The 24,360-nt window shown below is 30.8% G+C and overlaps 3 protein-coding genes across 4 annotated transcripts; 1 reads left to right on the top strand and 2 right to left on the bottom strand.

Moving 5' to 3' along the window:
• Window positions 1–3,013: 3,013 nt before the first annotated feature.
• LOC130943988 (uncharacterized) lies at window positions 3,014–5,290 on the bottom strand. The gene is made up of 5 exons (XM_057872102.1): window positions 4,940–5,290; window positions 4,727–4,855; window positions 4,453–4,617; window positions 3,937–4,242; window positions 3,014–3,799 (listed from the first exon to the last, which is right to left on the bottom strand). The coding sequence occupies exons 1-5, from the start codon at window positions 5,198–5,200 to the stop codon at window positions 3,659–3,661; spliced, it is 1,002 nt and encodes a 333-aa protein (XP_057728085.1). The 5' UTR covers window positions 5,201–5,290; the 3' UTR covers window positions 3,014–3,658.
• Window positions 5,291–8,352: 3,062 nt separating this feature from the next.
• Window positions 8,353–10,426, top strand: LOC130945317 (protein Ycf2-like). The gene is made up of 2 exons (XM_057874049.1): window positions 8,353–8,399; window positions 9,745–10,426. Exons 1-2 carry the CDS (start codon window positions 8,353–8,355, stop codon window positions 10,424–10,426), a joined length of 729 nt encoding a protein of 242 aa, XP_057730032.1.
• Window positions 10,427–20,137: 9,711 nt separating this feature from the next.
• LOC130946767 (uncharacterized) lies at window positions 20,138–24,345 on the bottom strand. Of its 2 annotated transcripts, none has more exons than XM_057875610.1 (8): window positions 24,205–24,342; window positions 23,910–24,110; window positions 22,990–23,047; window positions 22,787–22,867; window positions 22,642–22,674; window positions 22,114–22,353; window positions 21,860–22,001; window positions 20,138–21,084 (listed from the first exon to the last, which is right to left on the bottom strand). In XM_057875610.1, exons 2-8 carry the CDS (start codon window positions 24,086–24,088, stop codon window positions 20,603–20,605), a joined length of 1,215 nt encoding a protein of 404 aa, XP_057731593.1. In that variant the 5' UTR covers window positions 24,089–24,110; window positions 24,205–24,342; the 3' UTR covers window positions 20,138–20,602. The 2 variants fall into 2 exon arrangements, with proteins under 2 accessions (XP_057731593.1, XP_057731592.1); XM_057875609.1 differs by having other exon boundaries at window positions 20,139–21,084; window positions 23,910–24,107; window positions 24,205–24,345.
• Window positions 24,346–24,360: the final 15 nt, after the last annotated feature.

The following is a 24,360-nucleotide window of genomic DNA, read 5'->3' as shown; positions in this document are numbered from 1 at the left end:
TAATCTTAGCAAATGGTATTAGAAACAGAAATTACATGCTATCTGTGTGTTTGTTATACTGCTTTGATCTGTTTGTGTTTAAAACACAGGATCATCTTCGCTTCCTAAGCTCTCCTCCGACATTCTAAGCATAGAATAAACATCATTCAATAAAAATACTATTTAATTAAATTAGGATCTCAAAATTCTATCAAATAAAGAATCTTACATTTTGGATGAATCATAGTGACCTTCCATCGATGGGAGCCCAGCTTCCTTCATCTTGGGAAAGCAAAAATAATTATCAATAACAAAAAACATCTTAAAATCGGCAATATACACCCAAATTCAATATACCACTGTGCAGCATTTTCATTGGTTTTTTTCTTTTTTGATTCTCTGAAGAATTCTTCTATTTCTTCAGTTCTTACATCAGTTCTGATAGTACATGCAAAAGAATATGTTAGCAAATAAAATTTTGATGATAAAGGGTAAGATAGCTTTACAACGTATCTTACACATCATATGATTCAATTTGTTCTTCAGAAGTCGAATCCTCAACAATATGATTTCCTTTTTTGGATTACGTCATGGAAATAAAAAAGTTATGAATCAGACAAACACAACAAAACTGATGATAAAATACTCCTAAAAGCAGTGCATACTTTTTAGGTGGAGTTTGGATTTTTTCTTTGATTTTTGTTTTATTATTGGTGACGATTCTTCACTTTTGAAATTAAATGAGAAACACTATGTTAATACATCAAATTTTGATAATAAACAAAAAAGAAAGCAGTGTAATGACAATTTTAGAATCTTACTCATCATCAGATTCACTTTCACTTTTTGAAGAAGAATCCTCCTCAATTTGTTTCTTTTTTTTTATAATATTTTGGAGAGCAAACAATCATTAACAAAAAACACCCTAAAAATGACAAATACACCCAAAAATATTACTTACTTTATAGTTGTCCTGGTGTGTTGTTTCCTTATTTTTGTTGGTTCCTCTGAGTCTTGTTCAGACTCAGATTCAGAGAAAAAAGCAAATTCACTCTCCGATGAATCACTCTTGAATGAACTTACCTTCTTCTTTTTTGTCTTTTTCTTTTTTCTTTCTTTTCTTTCTCTTTCATTTTCTTCGATTTCTTTTTCAATTCTGCCCTATTGACGATGCCCTGAAACAGTTAAACGTTAGTTTACACCATCTACATAAATAAAATATACCTAAATTAGAGAAAGTATTCTATTCAATTATCGTACGACCATCAATTTCTGCTCTGATCATCGCAACCAGTAGTTTTCTATTCCAATGGCTAACCCAAGGTAGTCCAGGGATTTGCTTCTCCTTTTTTGTCTGTGTGTTTTGTTAGATGAAAATATACTATCATCAAGGCATAGAGGCAGCCATCAATTGATTTTTTTTCTTTTTCAAACGGTAATTGATTATGCATTTGATGATGAAATTGAAGACACGGCTACTCTAGTTGCACTCCGTTATGTTGTCAAGTTGAAAAATTGGAGTTAGATGGACAGGAGATACTTTGTTTATGGTAGTTAGCAACAAGAACGCCATTTGATTATAGAGGATGAAAATCCTTTTGAACATTAGGTGATCTTGATCGTTATCAACACCGATATCCATCATCTGATCGGTCAGATTCTTTAATGTTTTTTCCTGGAACCTTCTAAAAATCTCTTTGTTCTCCTCATAAAGTTCTTTAAAACTCACTTTTTTGAGAAAGAGGTCTCCTATAAAAAAGAAAGTCAATTACACTTTAAATCACTTGAAATACACTCAAATACCAGCCATATACACCTAAATTTATTTCTTGATTACATGAGATCAGAATAATATATTAAAAAGAATAGATTACAGAGAATGCAAGTATAGAAATTTTCTGTAATCAGTTACCTAATGCATTGAAGCCAAGGGCAGCTCCTATTTTTTTGGGTTTAATTTTCAACAAACCATACCTTGTGTCCAATTTGTTTTTGTCCAAATTAAAGGAATTAGCCAACTCCTTCAACAATTTGTGTGGCACATTCATCGGCGGGATATGCATTAGACCACCAAATCCTAATTCCTAAACGATGGCCTTCTTTGACTCACTCATTTTTTCAAACTTTTCATTCAATATACGCGTTGAGCATCTCAAATCCTTTGTTTGCTGTAAACAAAGTAAAATGAGAGTCATTTAAATAAGTTATATTTATACTAGAAAAAATTGACTTGGTCTAAGATATATATGTGCTTTCATTGTATTTTTTTTTTTTCACCTGGCTCTTACCTGTCATTTTTACTGTAAGGAATAAAAAATATTGTTAATAAATAAAAATATCAGCCAAATAACAGTCACATAAACCCGAATACCAGCCACATACACTCAAATACCAGCAACATACACCGAAATAACTGCCAGATGCACCCAAATACCAGCTACATACACTCAAATTCAGTCACATACACATTTATTATTTTTCTGATTACACGACATTATATGAGTTCAAAATGATATTCAAGTCAACCAAACATGCATACAATAACACTACAAGCACAAGCACAAACACAACAGCACCAGTTACACTTGAATACTCTTGATATATACCAGACACATACCTGTATTTTTTTTTTTTGGATTACATGACATTATATGAGTTCAAAATGATATTTAAGTTCAAAATATCACTAGAAGCACCAGTCACATTCGAATTCGATTGATATACACCCAAAAATCAGCCATATACACCCAAATATGAGTTCACTTAAAATACAGTACAAATTTTATATGTATAAAACTCACTTCCAAACATGCACAAAAACAGATGAAAAAATACGTTAAGCATTCACTAATAGTATGTAAAGCAGTATAACCGACTTAAACAGTTTCACCAGAACTGTAATATCTACTTTAAACCAAGAACATATAATGAATCTACTTAATAAAAGAGAAATACGACGATATATTGCTTAGCCTTCAAAATCAGAAAGAGAAATCTAAAAAACCTAGAACATTAGTGAAACAGTACCTTGAATAATGTTTTTTCTTTCTTTTTGGTGTTTTTTTATGGAGATTTTGATGTTTGCTTGTTAATTTCGTTGACTGTTGGCGAAAAATTTAAAAGTTTCTTCAGAGTTTCCAAATGTGCCTTGAATCTCAACGGTTGTGATTTTGATCGAGTAAAAAGAAGAAGAATCGTCAATAATAGTGAGTAGCGCGCTTTGAAAATGGTTGAGCAACGCTCATGTTTAACACGCTTGAGTTGGGTGAGAATAGTTTTTGTTAGATTTGACCCAACTTGAAAGACTTATAAGCCAAAAAAGTTTGTATGTGTAGCATAACTGTTTAATAATTAACAACATAATTATATCTAATTAATCTTCCTGCAAAGAACGAAAACAGGACTCCTAGACAGCCATAGCATAGAGCCTGACGCAGGCAGCAGAGCTCACCAGCAGAAGCGTTGTCCAAGTTGACACACAAGGACAACATCCATGTTTATTTTTTCTATCGGCACCATAAAAATTCCCAAAATGTAAAATAAAATTATTTCACACCGGATTTTTTATTCCCTTTTTTTTTGGTTAATGTCTTTTTCCTCTATAAAAAGTACCCATTGTTATTCATTTAGCCATTAAAATTTATCAACTGAATCTGTAGAGAGCCATGAAATGTGGTGACTAATATGTTATAAAGCACTCATTCTTCAACCAGAGTAGCACCTCAGCAAGTCCTTCTTTCAGGCTTCTAGGCCTATAGTCTAGCTCCTCCTCAGCTTTCGCGCACGAATACTCCCACTTGTGTCTTAAAACATGCACAGTCTGGTCCAAAGATTAAAACCCAGAGATAATATTAAGAACGTAAAAACAAATCAGAAAGATTAAAGCTTACATTACATAACGATAACAATCTTATAAGTTATAGCACATTCAACAAGTGCTAAATCTAGAGAACTTACGGGTGGACTGATGAGGGGAAGCTTTCCAGTGATTCTAGAGAACAAAACCATGAGCCAGCCATATGCTTCAATCATCCACAAAGGGATGCTAAGTATTGGCTTCCTAGTATCAGTTATGGCAGCAGCCAGATCGAAAACATGTTTGAATGATGCATTCTCACCCGTTAGTAGGTATCTACTCCCAGGTTTTCCTTTTTCCATTGCCGCAATGTGCCCTTCAACAACATCATCAACATGGCTGAAGGAAAATCCATCGTTTCCCTTGCCTATGTAACCAGGTAGTCTCCAATTAAAGCGTTCTATTATCTGATCAAATGCAAATTTATAATTCTAAGCTAAATGAACATGTATAACTGTATCATAATTTAAACAATTTATATCCCAGCCAACCATCTATCAAAGAGGATTTTCGTCTCTTTCATCATTTTTACTCAATTTTACCATAACATGCATCTTTATATCCTACGATAGATCAACACAAGAAAGATAACTGGAGTGAAGAAACAGTAACAATACCATTCGAGCAAGAACATTCCCTGCCGTGACCTTGCCAGGACCGTAGATTACCCCTGGATAAAGGAGGACCATTGGTGCACCCTCTAATGCAGCTTCCTTCGCAATCTTGTCCGCTGCAAGCTTTGATTTCTCATATTCCGTGCAGAAAAATTTCTCATGATGCACCTGCAATTTCAAGTTCCAATTAGTAGTACTAGACACATCCTGAAATGAAATCAAACGCCTAATCTTGAACAAGAACGATTCCCTAACACAATGAAACTCCTTATTATACCTGATTCTCATCAGCAATGGCTCCATCAGTGGGTCCAAGAGCGAAAAACGACGACGTATATATGAGTTTCTCCACTGTCTTGGTATCCTTCAACGCCCTTAAAACATTCTTCAATCCTCCAACGTTAACCTAACGCAATGATCAAAAGAAAAGAAAGGGGGAAATCAGTTAAGGATTGACTGAATTACACGAGAGAGGAATCTTAAAGCTTACGGAGAACAATTTGGAGGGATCGGGAAGCCAGGGCTCGACGAGAGCGGCGACGTGGAAGACAACGGAGCAACCGGCGAATGCGGGGAGGAGGGACGCGTAGTCGGTAATGTCGCCGTAGAAAGTTTCGGAAGGTGTGGGAATTGCGGAGAGGTCGCTGGTAGGCCTAACGAGGACCCTAACGGAGTAACCTTGTCGAAGGAGGGCAGAACAGAGCCTCCCGCCGAGGTAACCAGATGCGCCAGTCACCAGTATCTTCTTCATTCTGTTTCCGTTTCGATTTCAATTTCCAAGTTTCTCTGTGGCTCCACCACCAAGTCAACATTCATTGGTTTTTGTTGACTTCAATTCAATCCTAAGTTAATTAATCTTATTACGTGTTGTGATAAGGATGATAGATTCTCACTTCATATTTTACAACATTCAAGGTTAAAGATATTAAGAGAGAATAAACTTAATAATAGTTGAAAGTGTTGTGATAAGTATAAGATAGATGGGATGCATTGGATACTCCTTAAAACTTTAGAGTACTAAAACTCCTGTTAAAAAATTAAAAAAAAAAGTTAGCATTTATGATTGTTTTATATTTTTATTTAAAATTTGTTTGGGTTAGGATTAAAATTTTACATTGGATCCGTTAGACTTAAAAAGCAAGTTTGGGCTTATTACACTTTTTGATTAATATTACCCATATTAGATTATTATAACATTTAAAAAAATTATTATAACATTATAAGTAAAAAAAAATAAAAAATTTAAAAAATTAAAAAATCAAAACATATTTTTAGTATTAATTTTAAAAGACTAAAAAATACCCTTTAATATTAAAATTATTTAATTTTAATTTTAATTTTATTTAATTAAAAAGACAAAAATATTCTTTTAGTATTAATATTATTTAAATGTATTAAAATAAAAAGACCAAAATATCATTTATTTTGTGGAAGCATATTAAAAGGGAAAAAAATTCTATGCCATTAATTATTTATAAATATTTATGAATTTAACTTTAATTTTAAAAATTTAAATTTATATGTATACTATATAACGTAAAATAAATACTTCGTATAAAGAGAATGAATTTAATTATTGTTCTTCTTTTTAATTTTAAAAAATTAATTATATTAAGCATTTTGTATCTTAATTTTACTGATTTATATTTAATTCATTCTATTATACTCAAAATTTATTTTTATTTTACTATACATACTAAAACATATTTATATTGTGATTTTTTTTATGTTCTGTATCTTCTTATTTAAACACCAATTCATAAAAATAAACATAAATATATAATAAAAAATTATTTATTTCAGTATTATAAAGAGAATATTATTCACAAAAATAAAAACTATTCTTAAAATTATTATTGAAATTTAAAAAAAATAAATATAATTTAAATAATTTATATACATAATTTAATTAAATAGATTTAACTCTCTAATATTTTTTAAAGAGGAGAAGATACAAGTTTGAGACAAAAATATTTTTTTAAAAAAAATCTAGAAATCATCACTAATTTTATTGAAAAAATAAAAAATTTTAAATTTCACATAATATTTTTTTTAGAGTTTGGGACTCGATTTGAGCTAATTATCTTATATATTAAAAAAATAAAAATATACAATTTATATAACTTTTACTTAACCTTAATCAAACTTTAACCATCATTTACATTTTTTTTATTCTTATTTTTCTTCGTTGCAAAATTTTTTTCCTTTTCTTATTTTTTTAGAAATTTAATTATAATTTGATATTCAAATCAATGCAAAATGATATGATCGATCCGGATTTAGTCACAAAAACATATTTACACCCTAACTTCATGAATTAAACATCAGAAGGAACAACTCTAGTTACAAATCTAATGATAATGTAACACTATTTAACTTTTTAATTTGTGATTACTTTTTTAAAATTATTTTTAAATTTAGTTTTAACTATAAAAATCTAAAATTAAATTTAACTAAGCCAGTGAGACGAAGTGGCTCCGAGACGGTGACGCGACAATAGAAATGATGAAGGAGATATAACGTTGAACGAGACACCGGCGACGGTGGTGAACGACCGTGATGAATTTGGTTAGAAGTGAGATTTGGAAAAGAGAGCTATCAGGTAAAATAAATATAAAGAATTTTTTAATTTAAAGCAGAAGAGGTAAAACAAATATAAAGAAAATAATAGAAATTTCAGCTATAGAGAACTAATTTAAAAATAAAAATATATGGAATATTGGTTCATTAAATAATTAAAAATTTTATACATTGTTAATTAACCAAACTATAAAAGAGTATTATAAACATAATCGTATTAAAAATAATATGAGTATATTAATTTTTTAATTTATAATTAACGATTTTAAATAATTATTTTTTTAAATTGAATAAATATAATTAATCATATAAATATAATAATACGAATACGTTTATTTTTATTAAATTAAATTAAGTTATTAATTAATTATATTTATTTAAACTTTAATTTAAAAATTTTATAATTTTAAATTTTAAATTATGTGAATAAAACTAAATTAAATAAAAATAAAAATATACCAGTACAATTTAGATCGTATTGTAATGAGTTTACAAAATTCTAAAATAAAATAAATCTTAAAAGATAAAAATAAAAAAATTGTTATGGGAAATAATAATTTTTTATTTTATTTCAGTAAAAAAATTAACACTAATAAAACATTAATTAAAAAAACGTTGCTTAATAAATAAAGATGGAAGATTAATATTTTATGATTATTTTATAATTTTTATTTAAAAGTATAATTTTAAGTTAGTGTTAATTTTTTAAATATTAACCTTTTTAAAAAATATAATTTGTTGGTATTAATTATTTAACGATGTTATCAATATATAATAAAAGCTTTATTAATAAAATACCTGTTAAAATACTGTGCCAACACACATTACAATATTAATATTGTAAAGGAGTTTCAAAACTCCAAACATTAGGGGAGTATTGTAACATCCACCAAGATAGATGTCTATTTTTTAATGTTACTTAAGATATCAAGAGAAATTATAATTAATTAAGTTTAAAATAGTTAACTTATATATATATAAATAAAGTAGTATAATTAAGATAGAATACAGATAATATACACAATCAATAATAACAATTTTTTTTATATTATCAATATATAAAATACTACTTTTTCTCTTTTTTATATATACAATAAATAGATTCGTATCTTTCATATATATTAGTCATTTTTATTAAGATTATAATATTAGTAAATATCAATATTTTACTATTCTATTTATACTTTTTTATTTTATATTATATATTATTTATTTATTTATTTTAAAATACGTTATCACCACGAGACTCTAATCAAATTTTAGAAAGACTCAAATAAAAAATTTTTATTATATTGGCTTAGGTTCCTGCAAATAGCCCAGTCAATGGCGGTCAAACCCATTGAAAATCGGGCAGTTCAATATGCGAATCGGTGCGGTTCGGGCACATAACCCGCGCGTCTCCACGGTGCACCAGCAGACATGCTGAATCACAGTAGAAGCACCTTGTGAATTAATTCACAAAAACGCAGAACCTAGGAACCTCTTGTAAAAGACTCTGCACCCTTGCCACTAAGCCAGACATTCTTCTTTGTAAATTATAAGCTAATAATAAGATATATAATAACAAAGTTTACATGACAATGCTTAAACCTACAATCATACACTAGTTCATATGTGTAAAATTAATTTTATTTATATGTAACTTTTTTTTAGATTAAACCCATTAAATTAAAGGCTAATAATTTATATAAATTATATATGGAAAAATTTCACTCCCCTCTCCTGCGAGATGCTAAAATGACACTCTCATCTCTTCTATTTTATAAATGTACATTCTCCTCCCTTCTAACTTTTAAAAAACCTTTTTTTTTTAATCCATTTTAAATGTTTTGTATTAACTAATATTAACTTTATCCATTTTTTAAGAAAAAATAAATTATTTTTTGAAAAAATATCTATTAGCAAAAATTTTATTTTTTATCATTAAATTTTGCTTACCAAAATACCCTTTAATAAATTTTTTTATTAATTAAATTGTATTTTTACCAAAATACTTTTAAAAAAATTAATAATTAAATTATTTTTTCTAAGATACCTACCCTTCAATAATTTTTTAATTATTAAATTGTGATTTTACCAAAATTTTTGTTAACAATTATTTTTATATTTATTATTAATTTTTTGATATCAATATATATTATTTTAACATTAAATAAAAAAATCTTACCACTGTTAATATGTATAATAATTAATATATATTGATATTAAAAAGTAATCTTACTAAAATTTTGTATTTAATGTTAAAATAATATATAGATATCAAAAAAATAATAATAAAATATAACAAAATTATTAAAGAAAATTTTGGCAAAATTATAATTTAATAATTAAAAAATTATTAAAGAGTATTTTAGAAAAAATAATATAGTTATTAATTTTTTTAAAAAATACAATTTAATCAATAAAAGAATAATTTATTAAAGAATATTTTGGTAAGCAAAATTTAATGATAAAAAATAAAATTTTTGTTAATGGGTATTTTTTTAAAATTAATTTATTTTTATTAAATAATAGATAAAATTAATATTAGTTAACATAAAAAGTTTAAAATGGATTAAAAAAGAGATTTTTTAAAAGTTAGAAGGGAGGGGAATGTATATTTATAAAATAGAGGTGAGGGGAGTGTCATTTTAGCATCTCGCAGGGGAGGGGAGTGGAATTTTCTCATTATATATATATATATATATATATATATATATATATATATATATATAGATCCTCACGGACAGAAAAAGGTTGCAGTCAGTTTGATAATGATCGAGTGACATTGCTTCTTCGGTCCGAACCAAGGAATCCCTTAAATATGATTCAAAAAGGATCTTGTTTTATCGTTGATCAGAGATTTCTCTATGAAAAATATGAATCGGAGTTTGAAGAAGGGGAAGGAGTTCTCGACCCGCAACAGATGGAGGAAGATTTATTCAATCACATAGTTTGGGCTCCTAGAATATGTCGCCCTTGGGGCTTTCTATTTAATTGTATCGAAAGGCCCAATGAATTGGGATTTCCCTATTGGGCCAGGTCATTTCGGGGTAAGCGGATCATTTATGAGGAAGAGGATGAGCTTCAAGAGAATGATTCGGAGTTCTTGCAGAGTGGAACCATGCAGTACCAAACACGAGATAGATCTTCCAAAGAACAAGGCTTTTTTCAAATAAGCCAATTCATTTGGGACCCTGCGGATCCACTCTTTTTCCTATTGAAAGATCAGTCTTTTGTCTCTGTCTCTGTGTTTTCACATCGACAATTCTTTGCAGATGAAGATATGTCAAAGGGGCTTCTTACTTCCCAAATAGATCTTCCTACATCTATATATAAACGCTGGTTTATCAGGAATATGCAAGAAGTATATTCAGTAACAAATATCTGTACTAGACTCATATTGGCTTATTGCTGAATAAGGAATTGAATCAAGCGGAGCCCTTTTATCTCAGTGGTAGAGTAACGCCATGGTAAGGCGTAAGTCATCGGTTCAAATCCGATAAGGGGCTTTGAGCCCGACCCTTTTTCATTCTCATAAAACAAGACCTCAGCAGTAGTATTGGTCTTTTGTAGTTTTCGTATTTGAATGCAGAATAGAGATATTGTTGTTGTTCTTTTTTCGAGAAAAAAAAAACTAAGAGTCTAATTTCAGTAGAAAATAGAATTCTAAATTGTAATAAACTATTGTTATCATTCTAATGAAATTTATAAATAATTTATTTAAATTTAAATAATATAAAATATTAAACACTAATTTTTATTTTTTAATAAATATTGTATTATAATTTTATATATTTATTTAATTATTACCGGGTTAAACAGTTCGACCACTGACCCATCGGTTGAACCACTAACCCAGTGACCCAATAATTTTACCGGTTCGGTTTTGATAATTATGCTTCTTCAAGCCCGATATGAATGGACGCACTTGCGTCTACAGGATTTTAAATCCATAAATGAATATAATTCAACAATATTTTGAATCACCTCACAAATCAAATTATGTGAAAAAAAGATAAATGATAATGATATGTTAGAGAAAACTTTCTCGACCTTCCATGCCTTGAATATGCTCCTACAGCAGCAGTATCGAGAAAAAGCATTTAAAAAATATTCTGAGCTAATTTCTTACGTTCTTGTTGCTGAATGCAACAATGAGTTCCTCTTAAAAAATCATGAAGTGCGCTCAGCTGGCGCCGCCCCATTTTCTGGAACAAATGCGGCAAATCATTACCCTAGAAGAGGTAAATGACAAAATTTTGGTAACAAGAAAAATTATAGAAGGAAGAAAAATTATGTTCATAAGAAAGGATATCACTATAAGTGGGATAAAGAAAGAAATAATGGGTAAAATAAATCAACAGGGGATAAATATTTCCGTTGTGGTGGAAAGGGCCATTGGTCTCATACCTATCGTACCCCAAGACACTTAATCGATCTTTATCAAACATCTTTGAAAAAATATGACAAAGAAAAGGAGATGAATTTTATTTCAAACGATGCTAAAAATTACACCACTCATTATGAAGTATCTAACTTCTTTGAGGATCTTGAAGAAAATATTTGTCATTTGATCAATAATGGAATAGTTTAATATGTGAAATTGTTAAGTATTCATGTAAATAAATAATAAACTTCTTCTTAAGTTTTATTTTCTATGCATTTGAATGTATATAAATAATATTTTATAAAATATTTATGTTTATGATTTTCAAGATTATTAAATGTGTCAAGTCCTAAAATAATAATAAAATTTTTAGTATATGATACTATATACAGTATTTCTTAGAAAAACAATCAAGAAAATAATTTTACTGCGCCTATACTTCTACTCATTTTACTATTATTATTTGTCTTTGAAGAAAATAGCAAAGACATATAGTGAAGATGTTTGCCTTGTGGATAGTGCAAGTTCACACACTATTCTCAAAAGTAATATATATTTTACTCATCTTGTGCCAAAAGAAGAATATGTTAATACTATTATTGGCTCAGGCAATATGATAGAATACTCCGGAAGAGCTATAATTTTGTTTTCTGGAGGAACAAAATTTATAATAAATAATACACTATTGTCTAGTAAATCTCTAAAGCACTTATTGAGCTTCAAAGATATTCGCCGAAATGGATATCATATTGAAACAATGAATGAAGAAAATCATGAGTACTTATATATCACAACTCATGATTCAAATAAAAAGATTGTATTATAAAAGTTACCCTTACTTTCATCTGTGTTATATTTATACCAAAATTAGTGCAATTGAATCACATGCCATTGCAAATCAGAAATTTACTAGCCCAAATGAATTCATAACTTGGCATAATCAATTGGGTCATCCGGAACAACCATGATGCGGAGAATTATTGAAAACTCCAATAGACATTCACTAGAGAACCAAAAGATTCTTAAATCTAGTGAATTTTGTTGTGCTGCATGTTCTCAATGAAAACTAATTTTAAGGCCATCAGCAGTAAATATTGGATTTGAGTCTCCTGAATTCCTAGAAAAGATTCAAGGCGATATATGTGGACCTATTCATATATCATGTGGATCTTTTAGATATTTTATGGTCCTAATAGACGCATCTTCTAGATGGTCACATATGTGCTTATCGTCTTCTCGCAACCTGGAGTTTGCGAGATTACTTGCTCAAATTATTCGATTAAAAGTACAGTTTTCAGAAAATTCAATTAAAGCAACTCGTCTTGATAATGCTGGTGAATTTACTTTCCAAACCTTTGATGTTTATTATATAGCTAATAGAATAAGTATTGAAAATCCAGTAGCTCATGTTCACACAAAAAATGGGTTAGTAGAATCACTTATTAAACGCTTCCAATTAATTGCTAGACCCCTACTTATGAGAACAAATCTCCCAACCTCGGTTTGGCAGCATGCTATTTTACATGCCGCAGCACCTATTCGTATGAGGCCAACAAGTTATCATAAGTTCTCTCCTACGCAATTAGCTTTTGGCTAGCAGCCAAGTGTTTCCCATTTAAGAATATTCAGGTACGCGATATATGTTCCAATTGCACCACCTTTTAGCACCAAAATGGGACCCCAAAGAAAATTAGAAATATATGTTGGATATGATTCTCCTTCTATAGTGAGGTATCTTGAGATACAAACTGAAGATGTATTTAAAGTCCAATTTATGGATTGTCATTTTGATGAATCAAAATTTCCAACATTAGGAGAGAGAGAGTAAGCTTCTTGAGAAGGAACTTAATCGGAATGTATCATCCTTGATGCATTTAGATCCTCAATCAGGGTAATGTCAACTAGAAGTTCAAAAGATTATACATTTGCAAAGAATAGCAAACGAATTACCCGATGCATTTTCTGTACAAAAAGAATAACCAAATCCTATATACCAGCTGAAAATGCCCCAATTCACATAGATGTCCTAGTTGGACAAGTGGCCACTGAAATAAATTTACGCCAAAAGCGTGGTAGACCTGTCGGTTCCAAAGATAATAATCCTCGAAAAAGAAAAGAGGTAAATATTATTCTTGTTGAAAAAGACATGTAAAGATACCTGCAGTTGTCCAAAATTTTGATATAATTTTGATGCTAGAAGAGGTTCAGGTACCTGAAAATTGTGAAAATGACGAGATCTCGATAAATTATGTCTTTACAGGAGAAAAATGAGACCGAAATAAAATAATTCTCAATAAAATATTTGCATATAATGTGGCATTAAATATCATGCATGAAAGTAAGGATCTTGAGCCTGAATAGTCGAAGAATGTCGACAAAGGAATGATTGGCTAAAATGGGAAGAAGCTATGAATGCTGAATTAGACTCATTTGCAAAACGTGAAGTCTTTGGACCTGTAGTCCGTACACCAGAAGATGTAAAACCTATTGGATACAAATGGGTATTAATGAGAAAATAAAATGAGAAAAATGAAGTTGTATGCTACAAAGCTCGACTTGTGGCACAAGATTTTTCACAAAGGCCCAGTGTAGATTATGAAGAAACATATTCGCTGTAGTGGATGCAATAACATTGCATTATTTGGTCAGTTTATCCGCATATCATAAACTACATATGCATTTAATGGATGTGGTAACTGCCTACTTATACGGATCATTAGATCATGATATTTATATGAAAGTTCCTGAAGTATTAAAGATATCTAAATCATCTAATAAAAATTCACAAGGGTTATACTCAATCAAATTGCAAAGATCTTTTTATGGTCTAAAGCAATCTGGACGAATGTGGTATACTAAGTATCTTGCCAAAAACGGATTTAAGAATGGTGATATCTGCCCATGTATTTTCATAAAGAAATCTGCATCTGGATTTATTATAATTGATGTGTACATTGATGATTTAAATATCATTAGAACTCCTGAAGAGATTCCAACAATTATAAAAACTCTAAAAGAAGAGTTTGAGATGAAAGATCTTGGAAAGACTAAATTTTGTCTCGACCTGTAGATCGAACATACAAAAAATGAAATCTTTATTCATCAAACAACATACATAGAAAAGATCTTGAAGAGATTTTATATAGATAAGTCACATTCATTAAGTATCCCAATGATCGTAAGGTCTTTGAATGTGGAAAAGGATCAATTCCATCATAAAGAAGAAAATGAAGATATCCTTAGTCATGAAGTACCATATCTTAGTGCCATTAGAGCTCTAATGTATCTTGCTAAAAATACACAACCTAATATATTATTTGTTGTGAATTTATTAGCAAGGTATAGTTTCTCTGCAACCAGAAGACATTGAAATGGAATCAAACGAATTTTTTGATATATTCATGGAATGGTTGATATGGGATTGTTTTATCCACATGGATCCAAGTCACAATTAGTTGGCTATGCAGATGTGAGATACTTGTCTGATCCACACAAAGGGAGATCTCAAACAAGATACCTGTTTACATATGGTGGTACAGCTATATCATGGAGGTCCACGAAACAGACAATTGCAGCAACATTATCTAATCATGCTGAAATACTAGCGATACATGAAACAAGTCGCGAGTGTTTTTAGTTCAGGAGTTTGATCCAATATATTCTTTCATCATGTGGACTAATTAATCATAAGATAGCTCCAACTGTCCTATTTGAGGATAATACAACATGCATTGCTCAACTTAAGGGTAGATACGTCAAAGGTGAACGAAACATATTTCTCCCAAATTCTTCTTCACTCGTGATCTTCAAAATCAATGAACAATTGATGTCCAACAGATCCGTTCAAGCAATAATTTGGCAGACTTATATACAAAGTCACTTCCAAAATCCTCCTTTGAAAAATTGGTACATCAGATTGGGATGCGCCAATTTCGAGATATTAAATGATGTCGACAAGAAGGGGAGACTGTACTCTTTTTTCTTTAGTCAGGTTTTTTCCATTGGATTTTTCTTGACAATATTTTTAATGAGGCGGTCCCTATTATAAAGGATATTGTACTCTTTTTCTTTCACTAAAGTTTTTTCCATTAGGTTTTCTTTTAGTAAAGTTTTAACGAGGTATAATCCTAAATGTTCATCCAGGAGGGAGTGTTATGATAAGTATGATGTAAATATCCATTTCTCAATGTTGCTCAGGATATCAAGAGAGATTACAATTAATTAAGTTTAAAAAATGTGACCCCTTATATGTATATAAATAGGGTAGTGTAGTTGAGACAGAACACATAATCAATAATAACAACAATTCTCTCTCTCTTTATATTGTCAATATATGAAATACTAATCTCTCTCTCTTTTACATATGCAACAAATAAATTTGTATCTTTCATATATATTAGTCATCTTTATTAAGATTATAATATTAGCGAATATCAATACTCCACTCTTCTATTTATATTTCTTTATTTTATATTATATCTTCTTTGTTTATTTATTTTACAACAGAAAAGAATATTTTTTGTGTGTATAAATAGAGGAAGCAAACATTTGAAACAACACACCCAGCAACAACGAAATACTTTTTTCTTTTTTATATATAATATAAACTCTCTCTTTTTCTTTATCTTTCTGTGAGTATAAGCTATAACATATATAATATTAGTAAATATATGTGAATTACTTCTATTATAGTGGGATAATAATATTGGTGAATTTTAACACTAGATTCTTTTATTTATACTTCTTTATTTTATATTTATTTTTTCTTCCTTATTTTTTTATTTTACAACATTATGGATTTTATTAAGAGTTTGTTTAGAAATCATTTAATACGAAAAAAATTATTTTTTTTTAAAAAAGAATTTATTTTTATTTAAAATTTAAGTTTATAATTTAAAATGACTATAATATATTAATAAAATAAAATTCAATTCGTTAATTTAGAATAACTTTTATATAAATTAATTTTTTATTATAATTTTATCATCAGCAAAGTTATTTTATTAATTATAAATAAGAATATTTTTTACAAATATTCTTCACATATAAATCATTTTCTTAACCTAATTCATCTCACGCGCCATTAATCTAATCAATTTTTCAATCAACACGCGAATATATAACTGCCTTTTTCGAAAAGATTTTGTTTTCTTTTTCAAATTTCATCAGCGTCTTCGATCTTCCATTCTTGAGTTCTCTGCATTTTTCTTCTTTCGTTTCTCTGTGTTCTTTTTCTTCGTTTTTCTCAATTTCCTTCGTTCTCTACGTTCATTTTTGAAATTAAGCTCTCAAATCAGTTTTGAAGATAATGAATTATTCAAGTTTAGACTGTCAATTGAACTAGAGCGAAGTGGATTATTATTTTGAATCCAATGAAGTGGCTGATGTGTGGTTCAATTCTAGTTAATATTTTCGTAAGTAGTTTATGATTCTGTAGGTGAATAATATTATGAAATTGCTTGTGAAAATTATTGTTCATTGTAGATGGTTTGAATTGAATGAATTTTAGGAGTTCTGATGAATCTATTGTATTTTTCATTTCGGTGTATATCAGAACTATTTTGGTGTATTGTGAGGACTTTTCGGTGTATTTACAGGTTCAGACTTTTTAATTGAACGAGGATGAATTGTATTATTGTTTTGAATCGAATCAAGTAGTAAGGTGTGGTTTGAATCTAGATAATGTAGTTTGTTTGTAGTTTATGATTCTATAGTTGAATTGTTTTAGTTTCTGTTTGATGATGAGTTCTGAATATGATTTTATTATGTTTGATGATGAGTTCTGAATCTAGATAATATGGTGTATTGTGCATTATTTTCGGTATATTTGCAGTTTCTGTGCGATGTTGATGAGCACCTTGTTCTAAAGGTTGGAATGACTTTTAACACGTTTAAAGATGTTGTAAAATTTTACAAAGATTATTCAAAAGTTACAGGTTTTTTTTATAAGAGTTCGGAGTATAAATAAGAAGGAAAATGAAATTAAAAAACCAATTGATTACATGTAGCAAAGAGGGGAAATGAAAATAAAAAATATCTCTAATTGAGAAGACAAATTCCTCAGCTGGATTAAATCGTCCTGCAAAAATTTATATACACATATTGAAGAACATTGGTGTTTAGATCATTTCGAAGGTTGTGTTGCATCATTCACATTCCTACTGTACAAATCAAGCAGAGATACTTAAACAGCACAGGGAACTAAGCATGTCCATACAAAGTACAATAGAGATTAACAAGGAAGTTGGAATCAGGCCAAACAAAACATACCAATCATTTGTTGCAGCAGCAGAAGGTCATCGTGGATTAAATTTTATTGAAAAAGATGTGAAAAATTACATCACGAGAGAAGTGCAGAATGTTTCGGAACTAGAGAATGCAAAAGAATTTAGGAAATACTTATTAAGAATGAAAGAGAATAATCAAAATTTCTTTTTCAAGCTTGAACTTGAGGTTGATCAGTAAAATAAGATTGTTTTTGGGCCAATGCAAGAAGTAAGGCTGCCTGTGAGTATTTTGGAGATGTTTAATACAAACAAATAATATGTTGTTTTGGTTTATGCGTATTTGGTACCATTTTTTGTGTAAAGAGATATTATTTTGGTGGATTAACGATGTTGTTTCTGTGTCATGGTATTCAGGTATAATTTGATTTTTGGTTCTTTTGTCGAGGTGAATAATCACGGTTAGTCAACACTTTTGGGATGTGCTTTGATAAAAAAAAAACGAAGATATTCAATCATTCAAATGATTATTTGAATGTTGGCTTCGTCGCATGGGAGGAAAGGCTCCGATAGGCATTCTTACCGATCAATGCGCATCGATGCAAAGAACTATTGAGACTTGTATGCCTACAACAATTTACAGGTTGTGTATTTGGCACATCATGAATAAGATTCCAAGTAAATCAAATGGCTACAAGCGACATGAAGAAATCGAACACAAGATGAGTCATGTTGTTTGGAACTTTCTTACAAAAGAATCATTTGATAGGAATTGGAATGATTTTCTGATGAAGTATGGTATTGGGGACAACAAGTGGTTTTCATGTAATGTTATTTTTATTAGGATCTAAGTGATGCTATTAATTTCATTATGTGTTTCGCCTGTGAAGTAGAGGTGTAAATTGCATGTTCTTCGGTGTATTTTAGTTGTGATTTAGGCATTTTTGCATAGCTTTTCGAAGATCGTCATTTATGGATTATAGTTTATCTCGATTACCATTTTTAGGTCGGGATGAGAAGCACACAAAGGAGCAAGAGCATGCATGATTTTTTTTTACAAGTTCATTACGCAGAATAGCTCACTTATCCAATTTGTCAAACAGTACGATAATTGTCTAGGAAGTAGAGAGCAGAGAGAGAGAGAATCGAATGCTGCAGTTTTTCATACCGTCATACCGTGTGCAACAAAATTCTCAATAGAAGCTCATTTTAACAGGTGTATACTCACGAGAAGTTTAGGAAAGTCCAAGCACAATTCAGAAAAAAAGGTGAATTGCATCACAAGATCAACGCACTCTGCTCTAGGCTATATGGTATATGAAGTTGTAGAATAAGTTTCTAGCTCAACATTCAACAAGTTTGCGGTTACATACGATAAGGTAGCAGCTAGCAATTGAAATTAAATGCTAGTGCTTATTATTTGAGCAAGAGGGATATTGTATCGTCACTCTCTAAACGTGTTAAGTTTTGAGCGAGTAAATAAAGTGTCACTGAGATATATATTGAAATGATAGAGCAAAAACATAAAGAGGAGACACACACATATCAAGAGCAGTCACGACGAGTCTTTGTTAGAGCCAAGAAGCAAGAGATTTGATAATTTGGTATTTCAGTCACAAAATATATGTGAATTTGCATCAGAATCTGAGGAGCTGATTGCATCAAAAAAAGAATTCAACTCTTGAATGAATTATAATTCTTAGCATCCCAAACAAATTTTAACATGCTTCAAATTTTAAAATAAATATAACTTTTAATCCCTAACTATTTATCCAAAAGACATAATTCAAAATTTTTAAACTGACCTCCAACCATCTTATTAATTAGTCTAAGCAACTCTGTGAACCACGGATACATTAACAAGCCCCACTCATAAAAGTTCTAAAATTGAAAAGTGTCGTGATAAGAATGTAATGAATGTCCATTTATCAATTGGGCGGCTAATCTTTTCTATGCAAAGAAATCACCTTCCAAGATCAAATTAAAAGTTAATGACGGTTGAAAACTAAGGCTTATTACCTGTATAAATAGGTGAAGTCTCGCTTGGATTTATAGAGCAATAAAAATCTCCTCTCTCTTATATTACTAATAACAATTCTCTCTCTTTATTTATATTGCTTACATATAAAACTTTTCTTCTTTCTTTCATTCATATGTTACTACATATATTAGTAAAATATATATTCAATATATGTATGAATTATCTCTTTTATATTGAGATAATAATTGTGGTAAATATTACTAATAGAATTATTTAATTATATTTCATATTTTATATTTGTTACCTCTTTTTATTTATTTATTTAGTTATTTTACAACAAAAAGATACGCTTTGTTTTCTGAACAAATAGTCAAAAGTGGATATTTTCTTCAAATTTTAATTCAAAAGAATGAAATCAAACCTACTGAGAGGGAAAAGAAAGATAGAAATCACAATAGAGAAAATTCTTGCATAAAAAATTCGGCAGTTCATTTGCTATTTTAAAAATGGAAATTATTATTAAAATATTTTCTCATGCGCCGTTTATAATGTGTATTAAGATATATTGTGTAATGTGTACCTAACAGAAGTCTATCTACGAAGAGTAAAACATCCTTATCTTGTTCTGAGTTTGAATGAAGGAATGAGGTAGATAGTGAACTCTAATACTCTATGCCTATATACTTATCTGGCGATCACTGCGTATCTAATTCCAGAGCAGTTATTTGCACAAGTTTCTTCAGTACGAACAGAATCTCTCCACGTAATACAAGGATACTATTACATTACATTTACAACATCCTCTTTATTCTTGTTACAGTGATCTCAGTCAAAACCATAATAGTTTTTTCTCCGATGAGGTAGCTGTACAATTTACCATATTAAACAAGGCTTACATTGCCTACTCCTTGGTGCTTAAAGAAGCATAAGAAGGAGCTTATTAGTCCTTATGCCTCCAAAGATTGCAAGAGTTCACCTGAAACTTTTGTCCCTCAAGTCTTACAATCTTGAGCGCCGAATACATTTTATAGGATTAAATGGAGCATGCCTTCTTCTACCATGTAACACTGCATTCTTGGAATTTGACCTGATATCCCAATCGTCAACGTTCCTTGGAACACAAACATCAAACAGTATTTGGCTAAGAACACCATGCGCATTGATGCTTGCATGGCTTGGCAGATGAATAAAACCTTCCTTCCGTTCATCAGGTATGGAGCCCACATCTTTACCATCGTAGTACTCCATTGAAACGGGTGACAGATTATCACTTGGAGAAACAGCAAAACCCTGAAAACTAGTTGAGGTCACTGCTGCTTTCCTCAATTCAGAGAATGGATCTGTGATCTCATCTCTAGTTCCCTCTATGCCTAGGACCTCATCTTCAATTCGTTGATTTTTGCGACGGTAAATTGCAACTGCCTTGCCAAGGATCTCAGAAATAGCAGCCTTGTAATCCACTGGATGATGCCGATAATGACCTGTGAGAAAAATATAATGAAGTTCAATACATTTACCTCTGGTATAATGTTCATTTCGGTTTTAGGCAGGATGTAAAGCAAATAAAAATCATTCCTATTCATGATTTGCATCGTTGCAGACTCAAGTGCTTGGAATCATGCAATATTTGATAAGACTAGCATACAAACTTGAGTTGGGATCTAAATGCAGAGCTTATGGGAAAGGAGGCAGACAACCGTTCATTGCCAAGACTATTAAAAACAATAGTGAAATGTACACAGCCTAACCTAATAATTACATCAGTGGATGTTTCCACTTCTTGAACCCGTGACCTTGAGGTCACACGGAGACAACTCAACCGTTGCTCCGAGACTCTCCTTCATTGCCAAGACTTTACATTTTCCATAAACTAATACCATTTTCTTAGACGACATAATACAGGCCAGGGAAAGAAAAGGATATGCAAGTTGCATGCCTATGCTAGTAATCTTTAATTTTACGCAAAATGCTAATATAGTAAATAAACATTCATCTGAAATAGATTGAACAAGACAAATGTAGCATGGAGAAGGCAAGTAATTATAGTTAATCAGACAGATATTCCACACTGAATACTCATACAGTCATATGGACAAGCAAAATTATCATAAATAAAGATTAGATATATGCTAGTACATCTTAGGATTACATGGTCATAATAGGATCTTCATAATTGAATTAGGAAACGGTTTGTCAAGAAGAATTATCTATTATCTCATCCATCTGCTGTTAAGTATAATTGATCAAGATACTGACCTACATGAGGAGAATTACTCCATTTTAACAATTTGACATCTCCTCCAAAGTATTTAAGTTTATCGGCAAAATTTGAAATAACTTGAACTGGAGCAAGATCATCATTTTCTGAACACAAAATGAGATATGGGACCTTCATACTCTGCACAATAATATTACATAAGCAGATAACTTAAAAAGGAGAAAAGATGGGAGAAGGGGGAGGTGGTGCTGATGATTAGATATCAATAAATCATGTATTGTCATTTACTTACAGTGGTTGAATATAGAGTACGCCAATACTCTGCACGCTGCGCTTCAAATCTGCTAAGGAAAAGAGAATCAAGACCAGATGCTATGCTATTTGCAACCCACAAAGCAAATCTTGGTGGATGGGAAACTTTCAAAACAGTTGGTTGTAGAAGAAATCGAACACCCACATCACTGGTAAAATCAACTGGACTGGAATCATAAATGTAACCAGATATACAATCCTTAACAAGCCGATAGTCATCCTGTACCAAGAAAATAGTTTAGAGCAGTGAAGCACATGAATAAAACTATCAGTGGAACAGAAAAGTTGCAATAACAAAATATCAGCGCCAAATATACACATGAGCATATTATAGAAGCAAAATAGGATCACTTAAATTATGGAATATAGAGTAGCAAGCTAGGGACTGAACATTATCTCATTTCCCACAACACACTAAGAATTTGAGAAATTGTGGGACCTGATGAGTAAACTAATTATAAAACACAAACTAAATCTTCCACTAAAGTGCTGCCGGAAGAAAACATACCGTATTATGTGCTTCAGAAGTCCCATTGATTATCTGGATCGAAGTAATATAGAGTCGTCAAATGTTAGACTAGAGGTTTTATAGCATGAAAAGAAATATAAACAAATAAATAAAATGAAAAGTCATCGCATAAAACAGAGAGTACCTGAAGAATCTTGAGCATGCAAGCTTTTGAACCACCCGAAAATGATGCAAACACAAGGGGGCAAGGCCTAATTTTCAGCACCTGCATATTGATGCATAAAAACTTAAAAAACAGTATATGTATGCTTGAACTTATAGGGCAAAATTTTGATTGACTTAATGTATGGTTGAAAGACCTAAAAAATAGAGTAGAGCTAAACTTACCTCAACAAGTTCATTAAGAATATCAACAGCAAGAGCTGTGGCTTTCTCAGGAAAGAACCTGCAATAATAGCAGGGTCTCAATCATCATCCAGAATACATTGAGATATGCAAAGAACCAAAGTATTCTCCGAATAAACCCCTTGAATAAGAGGTTTGACATTTGAAATTAATCACTTGGTTGTAACATCATCAATCCAAACATCATTACCCAACCAAAGGTAAAACCTAAAATGAAAACTTTCAACTTTGACTTTTTGGATTTTACAAAACAACAGTAATGGTTATACTGCTAGAAAATAGCAATTTATATAAAAAAAAATGGATGGAAATTCTATTCTAAAGACATCATCGAGATAAAAATTTAACCTAATGGCACATTTTTCGGCCATGACAACCATATTGATCCATTCAAGGCAAGGTTAGATGCTAAAGGCAACCTTGAGAAATATGGATAAAAAACTATGGCTTCACACTCTAACAGTTCGAGCTAACCAAGAAACAATAGATTGTGTGTCTATCTGAGAATCCTAAGACAGGGGAACCACTACTGATTACACTTCATAAAACAACAGGGGATGGTTCCTTCAGCAAACAAAAGATGGATTATCTTGGTCTAGAATGTACACATCAGTGACCACAGGCTTCGAATGAAACTGAAAATTATACAAGGAAATTTTCTTATCCTGGATCAATGCTTAGTCAGGAATGAGTAACGACCCATTCCTCTTGTGATATAAATATGTATCTTGTTGTTGGATCTGTAATAGTTAAGCCCAAATAGACAATAGCGCCTTAAAGGTTGTAGTACCTCATAACTATCACTAATCAGTAATCACTACTCAAAATTGAACTGAAAATAGGTAAACAGAGTACAGATAGATTTGAATTGAATTGAAGATGAGAATAGAGGGAGAACTGACATATTGAGGAATTGAGAATGGCAGATGAGGGAATTCCATCGGAGAGAGGAATAGAGGTCAACATATTTGTCTAAGTGCTTGTCATCGCTGGACATCCATGCGAACACCACAACAATCCCATCTGCTTTGTCGCCAGCTACCTTCTTTCCCCAGTAACATCTGCCACCAAATCCCCACATTTCGCGTCTCCTCCTTCTTCTACTTTTGCCACAGAAATACAAATCACAAAACTTCACACTTAAATACAAGGGAGAGAAACTAGACTCAATATGAGAGTTTGTCTTAGTATAAGTACCGGTCGCTTTCTGCGATTCTCTGTGTCACGGGTGAGTTTTTACAAAATTCAGAGAGAGAGAGAGAGAGAGAGATATGTTTTGGTGCGTCTCAGCGAGCTCAACTCGCGCTCCGCCTTCACAGATTGCTTCCCCGAACGCTGTTACCCTTCCTGTCC

The sequence above is a fragment of the Arachis stenosperma genome, chromosome 8, assembly GCF_014773155.1.
Source record: "Arachis stenosperma cultivar V10309 chromosome 8, arast.V10309.gnm1.PFL2, whole genome shotgun sequence".
NCBI lineage: Eukaryota > Viridiplantae > Streptophyta > Magnoliopsida > Fabales > Fabaceae > Arachis > Arachis stenosperma.
This window is presented reverse-complemented; position numbering and strand designations above follow the sequence as displayed.